Source organism: Eptesicus fuscus, chromosome 12 (assembly GCF_027574615.1).
Source record: "Eptesicus fuscus isolate TK198812 chromosome 12, DD_ASM_mEF_20220401, whole genome shotgun sequence".
Taxonomy (NCBI): Eukaryota; Metazoa; Chordata; class Mammalia; order Chiroptera; family Vespertilionidae; genus Eptesicus; species Eptesicus fuscus.
In genome coordinates, this window is record NC_072484.1 from 67,168,345 (window position 1) to 67,192,729 (window position 24,385).

The 24,385-nt window shown below is 50.4% G+C and overlaps 1 protein-coding gene across 1 annotated transcript in view; it reads left to right on the forward strand.

The window, feature by feature from the left end:
* Positions 1 to 24,385, forward strand: part of ZMYND8 (zinc finger MYND-type containing 8) — a 112,889-nt gene that overhangs the window by 64,046 nt on the left and 24,458 nt on the right. Inside the window, exons 12-15 of the mRNA XM_054723784.1 lie at positions 3,968 to 4,449; positions 13,068 to 13,208; positions 21,374 to 21,526; positions 23,563 to 24,072. Coding sequence (XP_054579759.1) covers positions 3,968 to 4,449; positions 13,068 to 13,208; positions 21,374 to 21,526; positions 23,563 to 24,072 — 1,286 coding nt within the window. The remainder of the gene's footprint in view (positions 1 to 3,967; positions 4,450 to 13,067; positions 13,209 to 21,373; positions 21,527 to 23,562; positions 24,073 to 24,385) is intronic.

The following is a 24,385-nucleotide window of genomic DNA, read 5'->3' on the forward strand; positions in this document are numbered from 1 at the left end:
GAGAAATAGGTATTTGGTGCCTGCTGTGGGCCAGGCTGTGTGCTGGATGCTGGGGCCTTAGGACTGGGTGGGCAGACAACACTGTGTCTGCCCATCAAGAGGGTGGCATCCTAGCGGGCAAGACTGATAACACCCACGTAAACAGACAGGAACGATGCTCTCAGGTCAGCAGGGGACGGTGGGGCCCAGTGAGGATCCGGGTAGAGGGGCCAGAGAGAGCAGGGACTCGGGCACAGAAGGGCCAAGGCCCATGGCGCCGGGGAAAAGCCAGGAGCACCGTGTGGTTGGAACAGGACGAGGGAGGAGAGGATGGTGAGACAGGGGGTTCGGAGGTGGGGCAGGCCCCGGATCACATGGGCTGTTGTCGGGAGTCTGGCTTGTGTTTGAAGAGCGAAAGGCATTGGTGGCAGGTGCCTGTCTTCCCGCCTCTTCTTTAGAACATGCCCGTGTACACCGATGATTTGGGGTATTCTGGTTCTGCAGTATAACAATCTGGGTAGACCTAGGATACAGGCCCCTGTGCACCCGATGTTCCCCGACCCCTAGAATCTCCTTTCACCTGAGCCACGCTGCACGGACCTTTGTCTCCTCCTGACGTCCCCGGAAGGTGGCGTTGGGCATGAACGTTGCTAGCTCTGGAGGCTGTTTTTTAAGACAGCAGCACACACCTGGTTAGATCTTCTTGAGCTCCCGTGGTGTCCTCTGCCCCCTCGGAGGGAACATGCTGAGCTGTTGGGCTCACTTTGGGCGAGGAGCGTGCACTGGGCGAGGTGTTTGGACACGCACAGTGGTGGAGGGACAGTATGATGGCCTTGTAGGAATGTGTCAGTTAGCCTTGGGCAGGGAGTCATGGGGAAGCCACTCCTTCAAGGATGAGCATCCCTCCCTCCCCTGAGATGCCTTGAAAGCAGGATGGGGCCGCGTTGTCCACAGCTGGCTCTGGGTCAGACCCAGGAACCCGACGGGGAGACGGCTGGGAGGCTGCAAGACGGGTAGCATGCTGTCCCTTTTACGGGGAGTTGGCTTTCGGGGATGTAGAGCCAAAATGTGAGCCTGGACAGGTGTCCGTGAAATAGGTCAAGGCAGCGGAATGAGACGTATAACAGACGACTACCTGGTCACTGTCAAGGTGATGAACACTGGAGCCCGGGAGGCTCTTCTGCAAATCAAGGCACGGTCTCAAGTCTCTCATCACGTGCCTTTTGTCCTTTAAAATATTTTTATTTCACCCGGCCGGTGTTGCTCAGTGGTTGGTTGAGCATCAGCCCATGCACCAAGAGGTTACCGGTTCCATTCCTGGTCAGGGCCCAGGCCCAGGCTTTGGGCTCGTTCCCCAGCACAGGGTATGCAGGAGGCGGCCAATCGATGTTGATGTTTCTCTCTCATCGATGTTTTTATCTCTCTCTCTCCCTCTCCCTTCCTTTCTCTCTCAAACCAATTAAAATATATTTTAAAAAAAACAAACACACAACTTTAAATGCCATTTAAAAAATTATTAAAATACATTTTGATTTTTTTCCAGACACCCAATATTATGTAAAAATATAGAAAACATCTTATTAAATTCTCGCAGAGCTGCCATTCACTGAGGGCCAGCTATGCAGCAGGCACTGTTTTAAGTGCTTTTTATAAAAGTTGCTCTTATCCCCATTTCCCTGGTAAGAAAACTTGAGGCCCAGAGCTAGGCAGAACCTCAGCTGTGGCCCATCTCACAACATTGCCCCCACAGGCTGTGTATTGTTAAGCAAATCTAATTTTCCTTTAAATATTTCCTGGGCCTGCTTAAAGGAAAAGAAACAGTCACTTTCCAGAAATCACTTGCCAAGCAGCTTCATTGAAGGCACTTAAGAACCTGGGAAGAAACAGGTAAGGCCCCGATACCAGATGACAGTGTGGGGGAACTCGGTCCCTGGGACCGACTGGCTGGCCCGCTCCTGGTGGGGCCGCGCCCGGGGCATGTTGTGTGCTCCTCTTGGTGCCCCTCCAGGTTGGAGCTCCTCCTCCCTTTTACTGACGGCAGCGCTCAGGCTGGCTCAGACGGCGAGTCCGTGTCTGCAGATGGCCCTGGGAGCCTGACCGCTCCGCAGATCTGTCCCGTCTGGTCCGGACCCTTTGCCCACCCAGCTGTCATGCCTGGAGTCTAGGTCGTTCCACCTGGGCTGCGGGTGTGGTTCCTCAGGTCTCGGCATAGAAGCAGCAGTGAGCTGGAATGGACGAGAAGCTGGTCGCTTCCAGCACTCTACGAGAGAGCAGATGTTGTGGGGGGTTCTGATTTAGTGAGTGTTGCAATCTAGCACCCCCAGGAGTTGCCAACAGACAGCCTGTGCCCTGAATTCTGCCCCATGCACATCCTTTATTTCCCCTGGGCTGCTTTTTCTTTTAAAAATAGGAGCGAGATGCCAACCATTAAAATGTGGGTAAAACGTAGTAAAGTTCCTATTTGGTTTCTCTTTGAAACCTTAAGGCAGCTCGGCAGCGTGGGCTGATGCTTACAGGGGCACTTCAGATCGCACTCAGGGGGATGGTATTTGCATCAGGCGGCCGTGAGTTTAATTCCTCCCCCCGTGTACGTGGCTTCCTGCAGCGGGACACCAGGCTTGAGTTGACGGTCTGAGAAAGCCGAAGGCCTCCTTGGAGAGCTCACTCCCACCAGGTTCCCAGCTGCAAACCGGGTTGAGGCTGGGGAATAAAATGTGACCCGAGACACAGCTTGGATGTTTCTGTGTCAGCTCTGCCTTCCCCAGAGCATGGGAGCTGTGTGCCCATCTCCTGCCTGAGGTCACGCGGGTCACTGATTCCAGAAAGCAGCTCATGTTCTCATGCAGCCTCTGCAGAGACCATGGGGGTGTGGGGCGTTGAAGGTAGGGAGGTGGAACCGGCCTGGGAAGTGGAGGGCGCACACCTGAAGGCTAAGTGAGGGGCTGTTTGCTCGTGATTTTCCATGCGAGCTATCTCACATTCAAAGCCATGCACCTCCTTGTAGGGTTATGGCTTTCCACCGTTTCCTCCTTGCTCCATGGAGAACCCCAGTTTTTCAATTCATTTAAATTTTTTTTTATTGTTTAAAGTAGTACATATGTCTCCTTTTCCCCGATTGACCCCCCCCTCCCACCCCCCCAGAGAACCCCAATTTTAAGAGTAAACATTTTATTGCTTGAGTGCAAAATAGTGAGCCCGGGGAGTAATTTTCTCTTGGGAGGTGTGGTCTAGGATGCAGTGACTGTCTTCTTACTCTACCAACCCAAAGCCAAAGGGGCGTTATTATTTTTTTTATGGATTAAAATGACTAAGTCTGTTGAGGCTTTGAATGTTTTCGCTAAGTTCATGTTCACGTTCAGTCCTGATGACATATCATGTGTGTTAAGTGGATTATTTATTAATCATTCAAACCAAGTCATTTAAAAAAGAAGAAATGTGCATTTAAGAATCTTGGCAAGCATACTAGGCTAATTGGGCTTGTGTTAAGGAAAAGACAATTCTGAAACCGACCTGAATGTTCCAGTGACTGATGAATGAATAAGGGAAATGTATGTATACATAGTGGAATACTATTCAGCCTTAAAAATTATGCCACAACATGGCTGAAACTGGAGGACAACATACTAAATGAAATAAGCCAATCATATAAGGACAAACACTGCATGATTCCATTTATATGAGGAATCTATGTCAGATTCATAGAATCAGGGTGGCATCGTGGTTGCCAGGGGCGGGCAAATGGGGAATTACTAGTCAACAGGCATGAAGTTTCAGTTACACTATGAATACGCTCTAGAGATCCGCTTGCTGTACAACCTTGTGCCTGTAGCCAGCAATTCTGTGTTGTACACTTACACATTTGTTAAGACGGTAGAACTGTTAAATGTTCTTAACCACAATGAAGTAAATGTTTTTTAAAAAGTTAAATAAAAATCTTGGAAATGACCAACGTCGACTTAAAATCTCTCTCTCTCTCTTGCCCTCCTAGAGCCTGGGTTCCGATAAATAATTGCTACCTCATGTCTAAAGAAATTCCTTTTTCTGTGAAAAAGACTAAAAGCATCTTCAACAGTGCAATGCAGGAGATGGAGGTTTATGTGGAGAACATTCGCAGGAAGTTTGGGGTTTTTAATTACTCTCCGTTCAGGACACCCTACACGCCCAACAGCCAGTACCAAATGCTGCTCGACCCCAGCAACCCCAGCGCTGGTGCCGCCAAGATAGACAAGCAGGAGAAGGTCAAGCTCAACTTCGACATGACGGCGTCCCCCAAGATCCTGATGAGCAAGCCCATGCTGAGCGGGGGCGCCGGCCGCAGGATCTCCTTGTCGGACATGCCGCGCTCCCCCATGAGCACAAACTCCTCCGTGCACACGGGCTCCGACGTGGAGCAGGACCCCGAGAAGAAGGCCATGTCCAGCCACTTCAGCGCGAGCGAGGAGTCCATGGACTTCCTGGACAAGAGCACAGGTCAGCCCCGGGCGGGAGAGGGTGGAGGAGGCCTCCGGGATTCCCCCCGCTCCACACCTGGTGGCCCAGGCTGACGGCTTCGCAGGATCGCAGGGAGCTTCTTGGGCTTTCATTCCAGTGGAAAGAGGGACGAAGCTGGATCCTTGTTGGGGACCAAAGAATGACAAAAGCATTCCCAGCAGGCCAGCTTGCAGGTCATTCCTAGAAGTGGGCAGAGATGGTTAGAAATCCTTCAGGGTTCAGCTCAGATGCCCCTTACATTCATCACAGCAACTTCCCACAACAGTTTTTCTTTCTCAGGAATTTTATTTTAATGGGCCGAGGCCGGTTTGGCTCAGCGGATAGAGCGTCGGCCTGCGGACTCAAGGGTCCCAGGTTCGATTCCGGTCAAGGGCATGTACCTTGGTTGTGGGCACATCCCCAGTGGGGGGGTGTGCAGGAGGCAGCTGATCGATGTTTCTCTCTCATCGATGTTTCTGACTCTCTATCCCTCTCTCTTCCTCTCTGTAAAAAATCAATAAAATATAAAAAAAAAGAATTTTATTTTAATGGAAACATTGTTCTATCCAACCCATGCGCTTACATCACTTAATGCTTACACATCAGAGAAACATGCGGGGTAAACAGTACTCCTCTTTCCCCAAGAACTGCCCCCCTCCTCAAGTCCCCTGGTTTAACAGCTGCCTTGCATTTTGAGACTTGCTGTAGCTGGGTGGTTAAGAGTGAGGACGCTGGTCTCAGATCCCAGTTCTGCCACTCCTGCCTGTGTGGCACGAGTCAGGGTCCCTAAGCTCTTCTGCCTTAGTCTCCGCATCTGTAACGTGATGATAGGAAAAGGATCTGCCTCGTAGGTTCTGATAAGGATTAAACGAATCAGAATACACAGAGGCTTAGAACGGTGCCGGGAATAGTAAAGGCTTCAGAAACGTTGACGACTGTGTTATTTCTTATGGCTGCCGATCAGATGCCTTTGTTCTAGGGCGCAGTAACTCGTGTTGACATAGTTTCAGAATAAAACTTCCCTTTGCTCTTTAGTTTCTGGCCAGAGTCCTTAAAAGCTTCCTTTTATTCCACGACACGATGCCACGTAAGCCTAGTTAACAGAACACGGTGCATAATCGCACAGACTCCCGGCCTGCTGGTTCCCAGGGAGAGCTTGCTTTTGAGAAGGTGTTTCAACCTCGGCAGCAGGCCCGGGAAGAACCGCTGTTGCATGAGCTTGCATTGCCACGTTCTAGTACCGCCTACCGGTACTTTATTACATTCTTAAGTAGGAAACCTCCAACTTAGCTTCATCCTCAGCTGAATAAAATGTATAAACTCATGTGTTTAAATTGCTTGTTGTATTTTTTCCTAAAATACATGAAATGAATACATAACTTGTCATATAACACCTGTTGGGACATGAACCCACTCTCCGTTCTCCTGCACCGTATTTCAGAAAAAGTTTTGTTTTTTTTTAAACATATTTTTATTGATGTCAGAGAGGAAGGGAAAGGGAGAGAGAGATAGAAACATCAATGATGAGAGAGAATCATTGATTGGTTGCCTCCTGCATGCCCCCTACTGGGGATCAAGCCCACAACCCAGGCATGTGCCCTTGACCAGAATCGAACCCGGGACCCTTCAGTCCACAGGCTGACGCTCTATCCATTGAGCCAAACCAGCTAGGGCCAGAAAAGCAGTTTCAATGTGTTGACTTTAGCTTCCTTCTTTCTTCCCTTGGGCGGTACAGAGGTTGAAATGACATCAGAAGTCCTGGCACAATTCCTGATCATTTGAGTAGCGTTTTAGGTCCTAAGTTGTAGACTTTCAAGTCCTTCTCCCAGAATACAATTCCCTTGCTGGGATGTGCTTGGGTCATTTGGCTAATCCTTGGTTGTACAGCCAGTGAGTAGTTCAGGAAGAGAAGGTGATACTCAAAATTGTTTTAATCTTACAGATTGCCCCCTTTTCTGTAAGGGGCCCGATAGTAAATATGTTGGGCTTAGTGGGCCTCTCTCACAACCATGCAACTAACTATTCAACACGGCCGTCGTTACTAACACAGCCATAGGCAGTAGGTGGCTGGGACACTAAAATGTGAATTTCATATAATTTGTATGTTTAGTGAACTATTAATCCGTTTGATTCCCCGCCCCCTCCCCTCCCCCAACCATATAAAAATGGCAACATAAGTACCTTCTTAGCTTGCAGGCCATACAAGAACAGGTGGTATGCTGGATCTGGCTCGTAGCTTGGTTTGCCAACTTCTATTATATAGATTAAGAGAAACTGGTTCAGTCTCCGCATTTTACAGAAGGCAAGTTGAGGTCCCTTCGGATTGTGTAGGGAGGTGCTAAGGTTCCCAGCGCCCCATCCTTACTGTAGAAAAGGCTAGTCCGGTTTTCTTTTCATTGCACTCTACTGCCCTCTGCTGTTTGCAGTGATAAGAGCATTTATTGGAAGAAGTGGACTAGTTACTGAAATGTTCCCATAGTCAGACAAGACTGTGATTTATCCAAAATTGTGTTAAAAAAAAAAAAGATTGCCATAGGAACAGACAAACCATATAGTTACAGCAATGAAAAATTTTTAACCAGCAACATAAAATTGAAATAAATTATTAAATAAAACCTGTATGAGAATTTAGAAACTTTTTTTTTTTTTTTGTGAGGGGAGAGGGTGTGTGGATTGAGGAGCTCAGAATCATGTGTCTGTGACCTTAGAACTGGATTTAGCTTTTTGAGAAGCACTTTGCACAGCCAAAAGCTTTATACTGGAATCCCATTGTCTTAATGGTCAAAGTGGTTTATATTCTCAGTGATTTTTTTTTTTTTTTTTTTTGCTTCCCCCTTTATTTAGATCTCATGGCCAGAATTGATGCCTTTGTCAATATTTGCTTGTGGGATCCCGATTTAAGTCATGAATATGTTTTAGGATGAGAATCCTGGGGCCTGTGAGCTAAAGGTCCTTTGGTCTTACAGCTCTATATGGGTTACTGCTTAAGGAGAAGGAAAAACACGTTCATAAACTCCTTTGTAGTGTGAGATCAATATGTGTTTATAACACAGTTGTTATTTACGAAGACTGAAGTCACAGACGATACCACCTACCACAGCCAGCTCTTAGCTAGTTTCCAGGACTTCCTCCAGGTTGGTTTATGTCATTCTCTTACTTTGAAAACTCAAATACGTCCAGAGGCCAGGCTGGTATGGAAACGAGAGGCGGGGAAGTGGTAGGGACTGGGGTGAACTAAAGCAGAAATACACCTTATCGTGACGCATTACACGTACACACGTGTGCTTGTGTGTGCAACACTCCCCAAAGCAGTCAGAGTTTACAATCCGATGCGTGGTATTCTGAGCTATCCCTTATTTCTAAAGGCCATTGGGCCTTCTCCTCCTCCTGGTTATAGCCACGTGGGAATGGGGGCTGAGTGTTGCCAGATTTCTGGTTGTTCAGGAGAAGTTTCAAGAATTTTTTTTAAATGCAAACTACCCAGACTTTTATATATTGGCTCATTTAAAAAACAACAACAGTAATATACTAGGTCAGACGCATCTGGGCACTACTTGGTGGCTGTATCACCTGTTTGCAATGTCTGGTGTAGACTGGAGTGTGTGTGTGTGTGTGTGTGTGTTTTAACTTAACCTTGTGTTCTGAATGCTTTTTCATGCTAGTAAATAACCCTTCAACACAGCATTTCTGTCCTGTCGTAGGACCGTCCAGTGATGCTCTGCTGTGTGGTTCATCCGTGCACACCACCAGGACTTGTGAACACACAGGTTGTTTGCAAGGTTTTATAAGCAGAGGAAATTTAGCATGAATCCATCCCTCCTTCACCCCCACCCCACTGGAGGGCTGGGGTGCGAGGGAGGGAAGGGCCGTTTTTTTCTAACTTAATTCTAAGACTCCTGTTTCATGTCATCAGAACAGCACTTAGCACAGGCTGGGATTTTGCAAATGCAGATAATAAATGATGTGCTTTAGCCCACACTCGTAAACGGCACATCAAAGTATAAAATCTTATTAAATTATTGGTGACTTCAAAGGCCAATAGTTTCTCCTTTGGGCAATATTTACGGCTTTATAAAAGGATTGGCCTCTGTTTCAAAGCTTAATTGAAATGAGCGTTTCCAAATGCCTTTTTGCTTTTGAAAATGCCTAGAGTGATTCCAAACAGGGTTTCTCAGTCTTGGCACTGCTGACCCTTTGGGCCGGATGGCACTCTGGCGGGACTGTGCTGTGCGCTGTAGCTTGCTTAGCAGCCTCCCTGGTTCCTACCCAGGCGATGCCAGTAGCACACCCTGTTCACAGCCAGGACCCCCAGAATGCCTCCAGACATTGACATGTGACAGGTGTCCCCTGGGGGCACAGTCACCCCTCCATTCCCCATTGAGAGCTACCGATTTAATGTACCACACCTCTGAATTTCAGCTCCGACAAAATTCTGATTGCTTCACGTTTATCTTTGAAACTCTTCAATATTTACATTTAATTTTGTCTCACTTTTTTCTTGAACATAATATTACATAATTAACAGCACATCATTGTATCCTAAGAGATGGCAACTATTAGGAATTGGCTGTTCCTTCAGGTATTTTTAATGTATATAATCACATGGATGATAATAATTTTTTGGGGGGTAGAATGGGATCATACTCAGCTTTTTGCTTCTTCCAACTTAGCAATATTTCTTTGGCTTCTATGTTAGTGTATATAGTTCTAATTGCCAGTAGTATATAGATTGTATGTGAATGTGACAAGTGTTGGGGTCAGAAATGAATTTTGGGAGCCATTGGGGAAGAAACCTGGTTTTATGAAGTAATGTGAATGCAAATGTTTTAAATGGATGCACCGATTTGTTTTCTTCGTGTTATTTAATTTTTCAGTATCTACATCCTTGCTAACTTTCTGATGTCCAGTGCTGTAGGCATTTTGGCCAGCCTAGTATTTAACATGTTTCTCTAGATGGCCACATGCAAAACCAGAATAAGTTTCAAGAGCATATCTATTCATCTTCACTGGAGTCATACAATTACGGTACTTTATGTACATTTTTCTGTGAAGATTTCGAAGGTCATCCCCATTGCAGCCTGCATCAGAGCGGCATTCCTTGCTATGGCCCAGGAACATCCCACGTGGCTATGCCACAGTTTGTGGAGGGCCATTTGCGTTGTTGCCACCTTTGGGCTGCTGTGAACCGAGTTGCTGTGGACATTTGTGTACAAGGGTTTGTTTGCGTTCCTGTTTTGGGTACATACCTGGGAGTGGACCTTCATGAAATGCACAGGTGTTGTCTATCTGTGTGTGTGCTGCATGAATTTCTCTGCTTTATGCATAAAGTGTAAAATATTTTTCATCTTCTAAGAACCACTCCTTGCCCCTTGAGGGCCATATTGCCCCTGTTGGGATGCACGAGCTGGGGTGATGGCAGTGGAGACGGCGGGCGGTGGAGGGATTGGGGGTATATTTTGGAAGTGGCGGGCAGAGGCCTGCTGGAAAGTTGGCTACGTTGAGGCAGGAGGAATTGAAATGGCCTTGGGCAGCCTGGTGAGTGTGTGTCGCATTAACTGACAGGGGTTGAGGCAGGTACAAGGTCTGTCACAAATTGGGCAGATGGCACTCGGGTGGACATCGGCCTGTCTTTTTCAGGGCTAGTTTTCAGGGACCTGTGGGTTGCTAAGGGACTCAGGCGCTGCCCCTCTGTCAATGGCATGAAGCATTGCGGTTCTGGATGCCTGTGGGGGTGGGCCTACCCTCCACTGGCCGGGTGGAGAGTGAAGCATGCCTGTCTCCATGGAAACCAGTGCTCTTCCATCACCCTTATCCTTGTCGGGTCCAAGTGCTCTGTTTATAAAAACATGTTTAGTTTGGCTCAGTGGATAGAGCATCAACCTGCTGACTAAAGGGTCCTGGGTTGGATTCCGGTCAAGGGCACATGCCCGGGTTGTGGGCTCAATCCCCAGTAGGGGGCATGCAGGAGTCAGCCAGTGATTCTCTCTCATCATTGATGTTCCTATTTTCCTCTTCCTTCCTCTCTGGAATCAATAAACATGTTTCTTAACCCTTTGCACTTACTTGCTTTTTTCTCGATTCCTTTATTCTACTCGGGATTTAACTTTTTAAATACCCCAGATTTTACAAAGCGCGGCAGTAGAATAAAAAACTGGAGTTTCTTTCCATACAAACTTATTTATTTGGATTTTTTTATATTTCAAATTATTGATACATTCAATAACCATCACACTCGACATCTGAGTGCAAAAGGTTAAACCTCAATACTGAAACTTTATTATCAAAGGAAACTTTATATGTCTGTGAAATTAAAGGCTTGTTCCAGTTATTTACTTATTTTTACTACACACTTGACCTATGTGCACTCACACACACAGGATTATATTGATTGATTTTAGAGAGAGAGGAAGGGAGAGAAACATTGATTGTTGGTCTACTTACTTATGCCTCCATTGATTGCTTGTATGTGCCCTGAGCAGGGATCGAACCTTGGTGTATTGGGATGATGCTGTAACCCACCGACCTGCCTGGCTAGGGCCACACAGAATAACAAAGATCATGGCTGTACCTGTGTTGTTGCTAGAATCCTCTGCATGACCACACGTGGGCAGGGCTCCGTTAGGCCGCCGCATGGCCTTGCTTTTTTAATATCTGTCAAGCAGGGAACTGTGGATTCACATGGTGAGGTCTCTTGTGACAGTGCCTTCGTGTGGGATTTTGTTCCTGTTCCCTTTAGGGTTAGGCTTCTCGGCAATGTTCCCCGCAGTCCTTAGCAGTGCTTTGACAGCGTGCTAAGTGAGACCCTCTCGGCTAGGCTGGCTTGTTCCTTTGTTTTAGAGCAGCGGTCGCCAACCGGTGGTCCGTGGGGTCCGTGAGGTCCGTGAGGTCCAAAAGGTTGGCGACCGCTGTTTCAGAGAGTACACTTCGGAAAGCCTGGTCAGCAGTCCTCATGGGGAGGGCATTATACCCATCCTTTCGGCCACTGGAAGTCTCTTGGGAGCAGGTGGGCCATAAATGAGTGGATTATTTAAAAACAAAACACAAAAACACATCCCAACCCTAAAGACTTGGAAATACTTACACCTTTTAAAGTGCCCTTACCTTCATTTATTCTTGTTTGTTTATGTAACAAGCACTTTATTTCTGCTGGCTACCCTAGTAGTGCGCGCGAGGAGCTGGGTTAGTACCAGTAATAGCAGCCCTCAGAATGTTGTATGCGGGGCCAGGTCTTCGTTCATTCTTACAGTAAAACTGACTTAAATTAGTATTCCAAAGAGCTGAGTTCTCAAAATGGTTTCGAATGTTTCTTTAGCACTGGCTAAGCCCAGGTGACCTGCCCCTCATTTCCGGAGGAGGCGAAGGGTTCCCAGAGACAGGACTGCGTGGTCCCGTGTGGGCGGATCAGTCTCAGCACTTGTTGACATTTGGGGCTAAGAGAGTTCTTTGTCAGGGACACTGTCCTGTGTCCTGTAGGCTATTAGCCGTACCCCTGGTCTCTACCTACTAAGGTGCCTGGGGCCCCTTGACTCCTGGTCTGACAACTGAAAGCATCTGCAGACACTGCCCTGTGTGCCCTGGAGGGCGAGTCACTCCTGGGGGAGAACTGCTGGTTTGGATGATTGACACCAAAGCCTTAGAGATGAATGGGAAATGGAAAATGCTGCTACACTACGAGCAAGCGATGCACAGGTCGTCCTTAACAGATGCCAGACAGCTGTCCAGATGATGAACTGACTTGGTCCTTACAACATAGGATGAGTGTAGGTGCTGTTACCCTCCCTTTGTAGCGTATTGTTAGTATTGCTCTTGGTTGCTGCCCGGAAAGGAGATTCAGAGACTGAAGGTAACGCACCCAACGTCACACAGCAAGTCAGCCGCAGAGCTGGGACTTGCACTCAGCCTGGCTTCCAGTCCATGCCTGAGTCCACTTCTCTCTGCATCTAGAGGCTTTCCCACTGAGTTATGTTAAAGGCAGCGTTGGCAGGTCCTGGCGCTGGAGAGGAGGTGACCTCAGGTGTTTTGGTGTAGACGTTACTGAATACTCATTCTGAGCATCCCCATTGGCAGGTGAGGAAATTGAGGCAAGGACCCAGGCACAGTAAGGGGGGGGGGGGTAGTTTACCAATGTCTCTTCACTCCATCGGGGCTGCATTTAGCTTTGCAGCGGGTGTCCCACGCTCTCCCGAGGGGTCCAGTTGGCTGTGAGGCCGACCCCTGCGTCTCCCACAAACGGGCGACATGCCCTCGGTAAGCCTGGCTCTGGTCTCTGCGTCTGGCCCGTGCTGGGGGCTGCTTTGAATTGCTATTTATTTTGAGATTTTTACACCCGTGAATGGGCCGAACCAATTCCAGTGGCAGCGTAGCCGGTTTGTCTTAGAGCTGTGTGCCTGATAGAGTAACTGGGAGGCCTCCTGCCCGTGTGGCTGTAATGGTTTAACATGGGGGGGAGGTCCTGTGCTTGGAAACAAATGGCCGGCCCTGCCCGCTCCCCCCTGCCCTGGTGCCCTGCTGGAATCAGACACAGTTCCTCTGCTCTTCCCCACCCCGAGCCTCCCTGCAAGGCTGACTTGTTTATTTCTCCGTAACGCTGTCCTTTAACGAGGGCCTTATCTTTTCAGCGTCGCCGGCCTCCATGAAGACGGGCCAAGCAGGGAGTTTGTCCGGCAGCCCGAAACCTTTCTCTCCTCAAGCGTCCACGCCAATCACGACGAAAACAGACAAGACGGCCACCACCGGGAGCATCCTGAACCTTAACCTGGGTCAGTGGGGATTTTCGGAGGTCTCTTGCCGGGGCATCTGAGAATGTTTGCGAGTTGTGATGTCCTCTTTGGTGTGGTTCTTGAACTCTGAACCCGTGAGTAAACGGTTTAAAAGGTAAAGTAGAGGAACAGGAAGATGGGTCCATGAAAGGGACAAGTGAGGGATTTCCTGGGGGCTGTTGAAGTATCGGAGGCCAGTGTTTACAGCCGTTCTTGCCCTTGACTCTGGTCACCCAGTTCTCACGTGTAAATATATATATTTGATGTTATATGTGTGTGTGCGCACATATCAAGTATTATGAATCAGTATTTACCTTTTTTATGTGCATTATATTCTTCGATCAAATTCTTTAGCAGACATTGGCATTGGAAATGTTAATTACCTAACTTTATGAAGTTACTAGAGGCCCGGTGCATGAAAATTCATACACTGGAGGGGGTCCCTCAGCCCGGCTGCCCCCTCTCGTAGTCCAGGAGCCCTCAGGGGCGGGAGTCGACCCGGCGATCAGTGGAAGGCGACGCCCCCATCACACCTCTGCTGCTGCCACTGCTGGCAGCACAAGTCTCGGCCGGTCCTGGTTACCTGAGCCTCAGGCAGCCCTGGGCGGCTGGGGGACTGAGGGGACTGGGTGCCACCATCTTGTGGCTGTGGATGCCGCCATCTTTGAGGGCGTGACAGTCAATTAGCATATTCCCTCTTAATTAGATAGGATTATTTTCCTGATTCATTCCACTGTTTTCTAGTTTTTATTGAGCATCTGTTATGTGCTGTGTACTGCATTGGCATGGGGCAGGGTGCGGGGCCCTGCTCTTCTGGTGCTTGGGTTCTAGAATGGGGCAGAGAATCATCAAGGTAGATACACAGGACAGTTCATTCCGGAAGGTAAAGTGTGTTCGCATGATAAGGAGAGAGATGGGCGGGGTGGAGGTGGGGAGAAGAGGCAGTGGTTCAGTGGGTGGAAGGGCTAGGGAAGGCCTATTTGAAGGGGAGAGTTGCATGACAGGAAAAACCAGTCATGCCAGGACCAGGAGGAGGAACGTTCCAGAAGGAACAAGAACGTTACAGGCCCAAGGGTAAGGATCGTGTGCGAGGAGTGGCAAGGAGGCCCAGGTGGTGTGTGCCGGTGGCTGGCGGGAGGTTAGGAGGTGAGGTTAGAGAGCACGGGGTCTGAGGACCCTGGATTGAGCAGTGCAGGATGTGAACTGACTGAGAAGTTTAGAAGGACTCTTGGCTGCTACGGAGACTAGCCCACCCCACGTCTGCTGTTCCCAAACCCGGCAGTTCCTCCCTCCCCTGGGGGTGGGGGGTGCTGCTGGCATCTGGTGTGTGGAGGCCAGGATGCTGTTGACCACCCTGCAGTGGGTAGAGTAGGCCGCCACAGCCAGGAATTACTGGGCTGTGCCAGTAACTGTGTTGACAGATTGGATGTGGCAGGAGAAATAGGAGCCAAGGGCTCAGTTTTAGATTTTGTACTTTGGTGCCCCGAGGCCAGGTCGAGGCAGGAGGGGTGATTGGGGGAATCTTGATTATACACGGGGGTGGGCTAGAGCAGTGGTTCTCAGAGCTGGGCAGGGCGTGCCTGCTACTGGCATTGAGTGATTTAGTGGTTGCAGGTCAGGGATGCGGTTTTACATCCTACGCTGCCCAGGAAGCCTGCCCCCCCAGGCCCCCAGCAGGGAATAATCTCGTCCCAGTGGCGGTCCTGCTGAGATGAAGACCCTGGTCTAGGGCGTAAAGGGCGGGTGGGGCCCTGGGACACGACCATGGAGACAGGTCAGCAGGAGGGGGACAGGAGTCGTGGACAGGAGCGAGCCGCCCTGTGTGTGTGTGGTCCCGGGGCCTCTAGGACAGGCCTTTCGGAGGATGCTCCAGCTGACTACAGAGCCTGCGGCCGTCAGTGCCTCCCGGGGTCATCTTTTCCGGCTGTGGCCTTTTCGGATGGAGAAACGGGTCTGGAGAGGTGGCTTCGGGCGCCCGGGATGGCAGAGCCCGAAGGCGGCGGGGCCGGGTCCAACCTGTGCTCCAGTGCCCTGTGCACCCGGTCACCGTCAGTGCCACCCAGATGTGACTGACCAGTCGGGGGGCCGGAGGGGCTCCAGTTCAGATTCACTGGTGGGAATTGCTCACTTGAACAAAAAGGCGACCCGTTTGCTGCCTTGGGGAACAGTCACCGTGCTCAACAGTGTGGTTTGCCTTCTCATACCTTCCTCCCACCTCCGCACCCCGAAAAGAATTGCCGTGTGGAGGCGTTCTCACGGTCACATTTCCTCTTTGCCAGCCATGCGTGGCAAGAATAGCTCCTTCCCTAACCCAGGCGGACCGTGGGCATCCTCGTGACACTGTGGGACTTTCGGTTCGGCCTGAACCACCGTGGGAGTGCTCGGCTTCTTCCTGCCCTGCGTTTGGGTGGGTGGCACAGCGGAACCAGGCGTCTCCCCCCTCTCCCCCCCCCCCCCCCCCGTGCGGAAGCTCCCACAGTCCTTCCCGTTTGGGGACACGTGCCTCATTTTGTCAGCAGGAACGGAAGCATTGGGAATGTGGGCGTTTTAGGGTGTCTTAACCTACTGGAAGGAGGATCAGAGAGGGACCTGTGAAAAGTGTCATGGGAATGGGAAAGCGGAAGGGGAGGCTAGATATTTTTCCAGAATCCCAGGGAGGGGACGAACGCTTTATGGTGTTTCGTTATGTCTGTCATCTGTGTGATTGCTAGGAGCAGACAGAAGTGCCAGGGGTAATGATGACATCATTATATCTAACAAAATATTTAAATTATACTGAGAAAGGCAAGCTTACAGTCAGTGATGGCAAACAGATCAGTGATTGCCGGGGGTGGGGGCCGGGGACGGTTTGTGATCTCAGGGAGTCAGTGGCAGATGGCATTGTCCTGCATTCTGTTTGTGGTGGTGGTTACACACATCTCTGCCAGTGTTAGAACTCAGAACAACGATATCCCCCCAAACATGAACTTGACTCCCTGCAAATGAAAACTGCTCAGAAACGGCAACAACCGTCAAGGTAGGTAATAGCCCCATTTCCCAGAAGGCCCGGAGAAGTGAAGTTGCCTACCCAGGGTCACACATGGTTCAGGGTGAAGCTGGGCCTTCAGACTCAGGCCCGTTTTGCTGTGTAACTTGAGCTTTTCACCGGGATACGGGAACTGAAATGCCTCAAGATGGGGCCCTGTGTTGACCTGCATGTGAAAGGGGTCGCGGGTAGGGGGATGATTTATAACGGGGCATCACACCGAGGACAAGGAGCCTGTTTAAAGGAAGCAGCCCCCACCACCTGAACCTGTGCTGCCAGATTCTGAATTTTCAGAAAAACAGAAACCGTGTTTTTTTTGTGTGTGAATTCTCCTAGTTTTAAAAACGGGGCATCAATTTCATAAAAATAAAATAAAAAGATCTCTACTTGGGCCAAATAAATACAATTAAAAATATGAAAAACCAGCCCATGGGTCACCCATGTTTGCTTCAATACTCTCATAGTTACTTTCTGTGCGTGGATGAGGGGAAGCTTTATGAGGCTGCCCTCGGCCTGCTGCTGACACGCCGCCTCTCCTCTGGGCTCCAAACCCGGAGCGGAGGGAACCCTGGAGGCTTGTCCTGTGGCTTACCTCGTTGTCATAGTCAGGATGAGCTGGTGAGACTAGGAGGGAGGAGGCCCTGATCCTTGTCTGCATTCCGGCTCGCCTGGCCTGCGAATTCTCACCTCCTCTTATCTCACAGAGGGTGTCTGCTTGGGGCTGGACACACCCAGCAGCCCCGCGGGCCTGGGGGTGACAGAAACGTGCTTCTCTGCTCCCCCCGCGGTGGGTGCCGGTGCCCACTGAGCCATGGAGCGTCCTGCCTGTTGGCTCCTCCCGGTGGCTGTCGGGAGGCGGCCTTTCTCTTTCACACGAAGCAGGGCCTTGGCGACCAGGCCTTCTGAGAGTGTCCCAGAGGTGGTCTTGGCTTTGTGTTTGGCAGTGAGGGCAGCGAGGAAGATCGCTGCGCGGCTTTGACGGCCAGGAGACCATCTGCTGGGGGCTCCTCTCTGAGCCTTGTTCCCGAAGGAGCTGCCATCTTGTGGCTCCTGGAAGTCCATCCGGTATAGTCTCCCAGCAGCTTTTGAATGAAGGAGGTTTTGTTTTTTCCTTTTTTTGTTCTAACTGAAAAAGAAGTGTTTATATTTCTCTTTTAAAAAGCTTACTGGTTTTATTGTGGTTTGGTTAATCCTCACATGGAGACATTTTTTTCCATTGCTTTTCAGAAAGAGTGGGAGGGAGGGAGAGAGAGAGAGAGAGAGGAAAAGAGGAACATCGATGTGAGAGAGACATCGACTTGTTGCACGTGCCTGACTGGCACCCAGGGGTGGAGGGTAGGGTTGCTGCTAAACATCCTACATACAATGCGCAGGGCAGCCCGCCCTGCCGCTGCCGCTGCCCCCAGCGGAGACCTGTCCAGCCCCGAATGTCTGAGCGCCAGCATGGAGGAGCCCCAAGAACCCAGGTTATTCATAGCTGTGCTCCGTTTCCTTCTTTCTCCCCCACACCAGTGCTGGGGTGCGCTACCGATTGTGCCCTCTTCAGTAGGCAGGCGGGTTGCCCATAGCAGTGCACAGAGACCTGCTACCGTTTCAGCAGCTGCGTTTAGTGCATTTCCTGGTGAACTGTGCCTTACTTATCCAGGCCCTTACTTACGGAATCTAGGTTGTTTCCCTCTCTCTCTCTCTTTCTCTCTCTCCCTCTCTCTCTCTCTCTCTCTCTCTCTCTCTCTCTCTCTCTCTCTGCTGATGGTAACAGCTGTCCACATGGGAGTGTGTATCCACAGGATGAGTTCCCAGAAGTGGAACCCGGGTCAGAGGCCACGTGCAGCTGATGTTTGACTGTCCAAACAGCCAAATTGCCCCTAAAGGGGCTCTTCTGATCTATGCTCCCTCCAGAAATGTAAGATCGTGCCTCTTTCTCTAGCGTGTTTTTTTTTTTTTTTTAAATCACAGTTTCCATTTGTAGCCTGAGCTGTCTTCATATCAGCTGAAAAGTTCAAAATGTTGGCAGCCAGGGTAGATTCGCTCCTGATATAGAAGGGCAGGGTGGAAAGACTCGACTGGGAGCTAAATGAGAGAGCAGCCCTTCTCCTCTCCCTGCGGAGGAGAGTCAGGTGCAGCTGAAAGTTCCAGAAAGATGATCACATTTGGCCAAACTGAAGTTCCTCTCCCAGGGACCTGACCCCGGCCCCTGGCTTTTGGTCGTTTCTTGTCAGAATGAACATTACGGTAGCGTACTGACTCGAGCAGCCTTATCTTATCAAATGTGGCCCTTTGCCTCTTCATTCCTCTCGATTATGAGGTGTAGGTCTCCTTCTGTGAACCCTAAGGCTTAGAAGTGTGGTTCTGTGCGTCAGCACAGATACGCCAGGGTTCAGGCAGATCATGAGGAGTTTTCTTCACTCACAGTGGTCTAATACAGGGTTCTCAACCTTAGCTGCCATCAGCATCGCCCAGGGAACTTTTAAAAGGCCAATGCCTAGGCTGTACCCCAGGCCAGTCTCTGGGGGTGGTGGCCAAGGTGTTAGGATTTTTTTTTTTTTTTAAGCTCTACAAGCAATACCTATGTGCAGCCAGGTTAGCAGTCCCTGGGACTCATATAGGAGATGGCACATTTTGTAGCCTGCAGATCAAATCTGGCCCCTCACCTGCTTTTTAAATAAAGTTTTATTGGAACACCGTCATACCCATTTGTTTACATATTGTTTCTTTTCGCTTTTGCACTAAATCCTGTATTGTATGGTCCGTACAGTTTACTCTCTGGCCCTTTACAGAACAAGTTTGCTGGCCCCTGGGTATAGTAAGCGTGTTTTTCTGTAACTGCTACATGGACTCGATGAACTGTACGAGAATGTTACTGAGGACATTGAGGAGCATATCACGTGGGTAGCATCCCCCCTCCCCCCCCACCTCGCAGTATTTCTGTGAGATACTTCTTTTCTAACTTACGCTTGAAAGGGCCGCCTTTTCCCTCTGGAATCCAATATGCGTCCTCCTTTCTGAGAACAGAAATGACCAGGCAGGCCTCATATTCTTCCTTTTGCTGTCAAGGTTGGAGCTGAAATGTTGAGTCCTTACGTCCTATTTGTACTGTCTTTATTTGTGTCTGTTTTTCTTGTTTCCCTGGTCCTCCTCCTCTGCCTTCTCCTTCTTGCTATTTGATCACTGCTTCCCTCTGTCTTGTCTTTGTAAGGTGCTTCTGCAGTAAATTCTTTCCCTCCGCAGTGGCTGTGCATGCACACCTGTGAGCATCTCCAGTCCCGGTGCTGCCGGCTCTCTGCAGAGGCCCTGGTCAGCACACGCACACGCACACGCACACGCACACGCACGCACACGCGCACACACACGCGGCTGTTTCTCAGAGCCTTTTCTTAAATGACAAGGATGCTGTCACACTTGGAATCTCCCTGGCAGCTCGCTCCGAGTGTGTTTTTGGGAAAAGGGCCTTCCTAATCCTAGTGGAGGCCTCGTGGTGGTGATAAAATCAAGTCTTGAGCAATTTGTTGCTCTGGTCACCTGTGGGTGTGTTGGGTGGGGCATTTGGGAGGTCACCTGTGGTCACTTTAAAGGAAGGAGTCTGAGCGTGCCGTGTGGGGAAGTGGCCTGTTCCTGAGCGAAGGAGAAGGTTTGTAATTCACATCGGAAAACAAAACAAAATCGAAGGGCGCGAGGGAAGGCTTTGAACAGCCCTTGCGGCCCAGCTCTCACTCTGTGTCCTGGGCCTCTTCGCAGCCTGGGCGACAGAGGCGGCCTTTGGGTGGGTGGAGCAGGGAGATGAAGGGAAGTCAGGGTGTGAGCTCTGAGCTGGTGCAAACAGGCTCAGTGGTGGCTTCTCTGTGTCCCTGACTCGATACCACATGCTTTCTGACAGCTTCTCTGGGATCAGTCTGGGGAGGGCATAGGCCCACGTTCTCAGCTTGGGGTTGGTCCGAGGGTGGCAGCAGGGGGAGCGATGATGCTCCTGCCTGCAAAGCTCGTGTGCATTCTGGGCCTTTGCAGTCAACTTCATTTTGTCCCCTTCTTACGTTTCCAGGACGCTAGAGGAGGCAGCTGAGGAGGCAGGGAAGGAATTCCAGAAATGCAAACGTGCCTTGGCCTGTGTGGCTCAGTTAATTGGGCATCGTCCTGTGCACCGAAAGGTGTTGTGGGTTCGATTCCTGGTCAGGGCACATTCCCAGGTTGTGGCTTGATCCCTGGTAGGGGGGGTATGGAGGAAGCAGCTGATGGATGTTTCTCTCTCTCGCCCTCTCCTGTCCTCTCTCTCAAAATCAATAAAAAATCTTAAAAAGAAAAAAAGACGTATCAAAGAATACTAAAGGCAAAATCATTTGCATTAAAAGAAAGAAATGCAAACTCAGGGAATCTGGTCCAGTTGCTCTTATAAAGAGCCCATGGCAGAGGGGGTTAGGGGCAGGACCTCGGTCTGAGTTGAGTCGCCAGCAGTCAGAGGCCTTTGCGTGGGACGAGGGTGAGGAGCTTGGACTCTTCTCACCTGAGGGAGAAGACAGATTTAATATCCGGGGCTAATCTGTTTCCCTTTCCTCAGATGCTGTGAGCCAGAGGGAGCTATAGCAGGCTGGCTGGCTGGAAAGGTCTGCCTCTTTTTCTAGTTTTCTCTGCCTTTCTAATGTGCGCTCCAGACTGGGTTGAGGAAGAGTGAAGAATGAAGCTTCTGTGATACATGAGGAGCCCCGGCTCCCAGTTATCGGGGTGTTCTCGGAGGGGCTCGGCGTCTCTCGGATGCAGGGCCTCTCTGATGTGGGCTTGGAGTTCCGAGCACAGTCTGGCCAGACGCGTGGCACTTGACCTGCCAATATTGAGATTGAGCATTTGACTGTAACCTTGGGCGTTCGAGATTTCCCTCACGATGCCGAGTTCCACTGACACCCTTCTGGCTGGGACGGTGCATTCACATACTGAGTCAACCTGCCAAGTGTTTTCTTGGGCTATTATCTCCCGAGTCAGCCCGTGTCATCGAGCCGATGACACCGCTGGGACGAATGACAAAAAAGGTTTTGGGTCTTTTCCCCTCCCGTGTTCTAAAATGCGTGGTTTGCGAGAAGGAAGCAGCGTCACGGGCGTTGTTTGTTCATCCCTGCGATGCGTGGTCTGACGAGGGCGTGGCGGTATCTTCCAGATCGAAGCAAGGCCGAGATGGATCTGAAGCAGCTGAGCGAGTCCGTCCAGCAGCAGTCCGCCCCCGTTCCGCTCATCTCTCCCAAGCGGCAGATCCGCAGCAGGTTCCAGCTCAATCTGGACAAGACGATAGAGAGTTGCAAAGCACAACTAGGTATGTCTTTGGTTTGCGTTCATCATCGTCATCGTCGTCGTCATTTGTGGGGATGCCACCCAGGAGAAGTCAAAGTTGGATCCTGGCTGCTTTGAACCTGAGTTGTTTGCTCAGCTAACACATATTTCCCCTCGTGGCAAATATTTCAGATTTGCTAATTGTCCAGACAGGCTCTCTGAATTCCTCCGAGTTTATTCTTAGGTTGCGGCAGCCTGCAGGTGCCAGGTGCAGATGCTCTAGGAGCAGACTGGTCCTCCTGCGTCTGCCTCTGTGCACCCTCTCGGTACACGTCAGGGTCCTGACATCAGGATCAGGTATGCCCCACACGTGTCCAACACAGATCCTTCTCCTCCAGACGGGGCCCTCCCCCCCAGCAGACCCATCCTGCCTCTGTACCTGTTGCCTCCCTCCCTCTTCCCCCATGCTGTCTGCCTTCATACTGCCCACCTGAATCCTTTCCCTGGATTCAACTTGGTGTCACCTCCTCCAGGAGGTCTCCTCTGACTGCTCTCCCTATCTGCCCACCTACTTCGGTACTTCATTGCTTAGAAGCAACAGGGGTCCCTTTCTGTGGGGTATCCCTCCCAATCTAGACTGGAAGCTCATCGAGGGCAAGGAGGTTGCCTGAGGAGGATTTGCATTATTTAAGGTACTTGGTCTTGTGCTCATAGGAATGCTCTGGAATATTGGTTGAATAAGGAAATAAAGCAAGGAGGGCATTTATAAACAAGTAGGGGATGGCTGGGCCTGAGAGAGAGAGAGAGAGAGAGAGAGAGAGAGAGAGAGCGAGCGAGAGCCACTCCATGGTGAGGTTTACGTGTTAGTGGGGCCTTGGGCCTTTGGGTGAGAAAGGAGCTGTGGTTTGGAGTCATCTGGGCTGTGATTGGGTTGCCTGTGTGGTTAGGACACTGATGGGCAAGGATGAAGTCTTGCAGCCCATTTAAATCTCTCTCTTGATTCCCTCCACACATGTGGTCTTACTCCTTGGTTTATTGTTATTGTTGATGAGAATTTCAATATTCCCACTCATGCAGTGTTTCCCATGCACCCTGCATGGTGCTAAGTAAGCACCGCGCGGAGATTGTCCTGGGAGGTTGATGCCCTTATCGGTCCCATTTGCAGGTGAAGAAACTGAGGCTGAGAGAGTAGGTCCCTCGTTCGGGGTTTCACAGCTAATGAAAGCAGTGGGGCAGGATTTGAATTCCTATCCCTTGGGCTCTAGTACCCACGCTTTTCCTCCCACGTGTGTGGTCATGCCCTCATGCTTGTCCTCCTCATGTCTGACCAGTAGCTACAGCAGCGGAAGCCCTTTCCCTCGCTGGCCTGCTAAGCTGAGTGGCCAGGTCTGCTCTCTCGGCAGAAGCCTGCCATCTTGGTTTCTACGTGAAGTTGCCTGGTTTGTGAGTTGGGCAGTAAGTTCCAAATTAAAAAACAAGAGCAAACAGCAGACTTCCCCGTGGACCCAGCCATTGCTTCCCAGATGAAATGTGCTGGCGGTCGGTCAGATGTGGCTCTCGGGCTGTGAGCTTGCAGGCTCCGCCTTGCGGCTTTGGCTGGGCGCAAAGGGTGAGGGCGTTCGTGCTTTGGGGCTGTGTGAGAACCGCACTGGTGAGTCAGGAGCCGGGGTTTCCGCCTTACCTGCCTTGGTTTTTCTGTGTGTCCTAGGACAAGGCATTGCTCTGGGCCTCTATTTTCTGTTCTGTAAAATGGATCAGTTTTAAGTGTCTCTCTGGTGTTCCCTTCCATCCCTCCCATTTCCTGTATCCCAGTTAGTCACCAACACGGCAGAGAGTTAGCTCCCGAACGTATGTTGTTTGGACCCGCGTCGTCTTTGGGACCCTCTCCGAACTCAGGTTCCATTTGTCAGCAGACTTCAGGCGCATCTGGTCCAGTGCTCCCCACCCCAGGCCAGTGTGATGCGGTTTGAAGTGTTTTCTTTATTTCCAGCGTTTGGCGTGGGACATGTGTGCGTTTTTGGTCCTGCTCTTTATGTTGTGACCACGCCCCATGCTGGTTTTTTTTTCTTCTGAATTTAGGCATAAATGAAATCTCGGAAGACGTTTACACGGCCGTAGAGCACAGCGATTCGGAGGATTCGGAGAAGTCCGACAGCAGCGACAGTGAGTATATCAGCGATGACGAGCAGAAGTCCAAGAACGAGCCAGAAGACGTCGAAGACAAAGAGGGCGCTCCGATGGACAAAGAGCTGGCTGCTGTCAAAAGCAAGCCCACGCTGGCCAGCCCGGTGGAGATTAAAGAGGAGCTGAAAAGCGCGTCTCCCCCCAGCGAGAAAGCAGAGCCAGGCTCCGTCAAGGAGAAGGGGAGTCCCCCGCCCGAGAAGGACTTCTCGGAGAAAGCCAAACCCTCGCCTCACCCCACGAAGGACAAACTGAAGGGGAAAGATGAGACGGATTCCCCAACAGTCCACTTGGGCCTGGACTCTGACTCAGAGAGCGAACTTGTCATAGATTTGGGAGAAGACCATTCTGGGCGGGAGGGTCGGAAGAATAAGAAGGAACCCAAAGAACCATCTCCCAAGCAGGATGGTAAGTGACGATGCCACTTTCCTCTTTCTTGGTTTGGTTTCGAATGCCACCCTTCCTGTGTGTGACCAAAAGCTATGTGACCCTCCAGTGTCAGCACAGGAGACCGAGCGGAGCTGGGATTGGCTCACGGTCGCCTCGCCGGTGATCTGGTAGGACCAGGGCTTAAACCGGGCCTGCCCTCCCCTCCCCTGCTCACTACTCCGCATGGGTGATTTTGCGTTGAGTTTTGAGTTGAGGAACGTCTCTCAGGAAATAAGTCGCTCCTGGTAGTCAAGTTATTTTCAGCCTAAGCCACTTCTTCCCTGGGATGTTT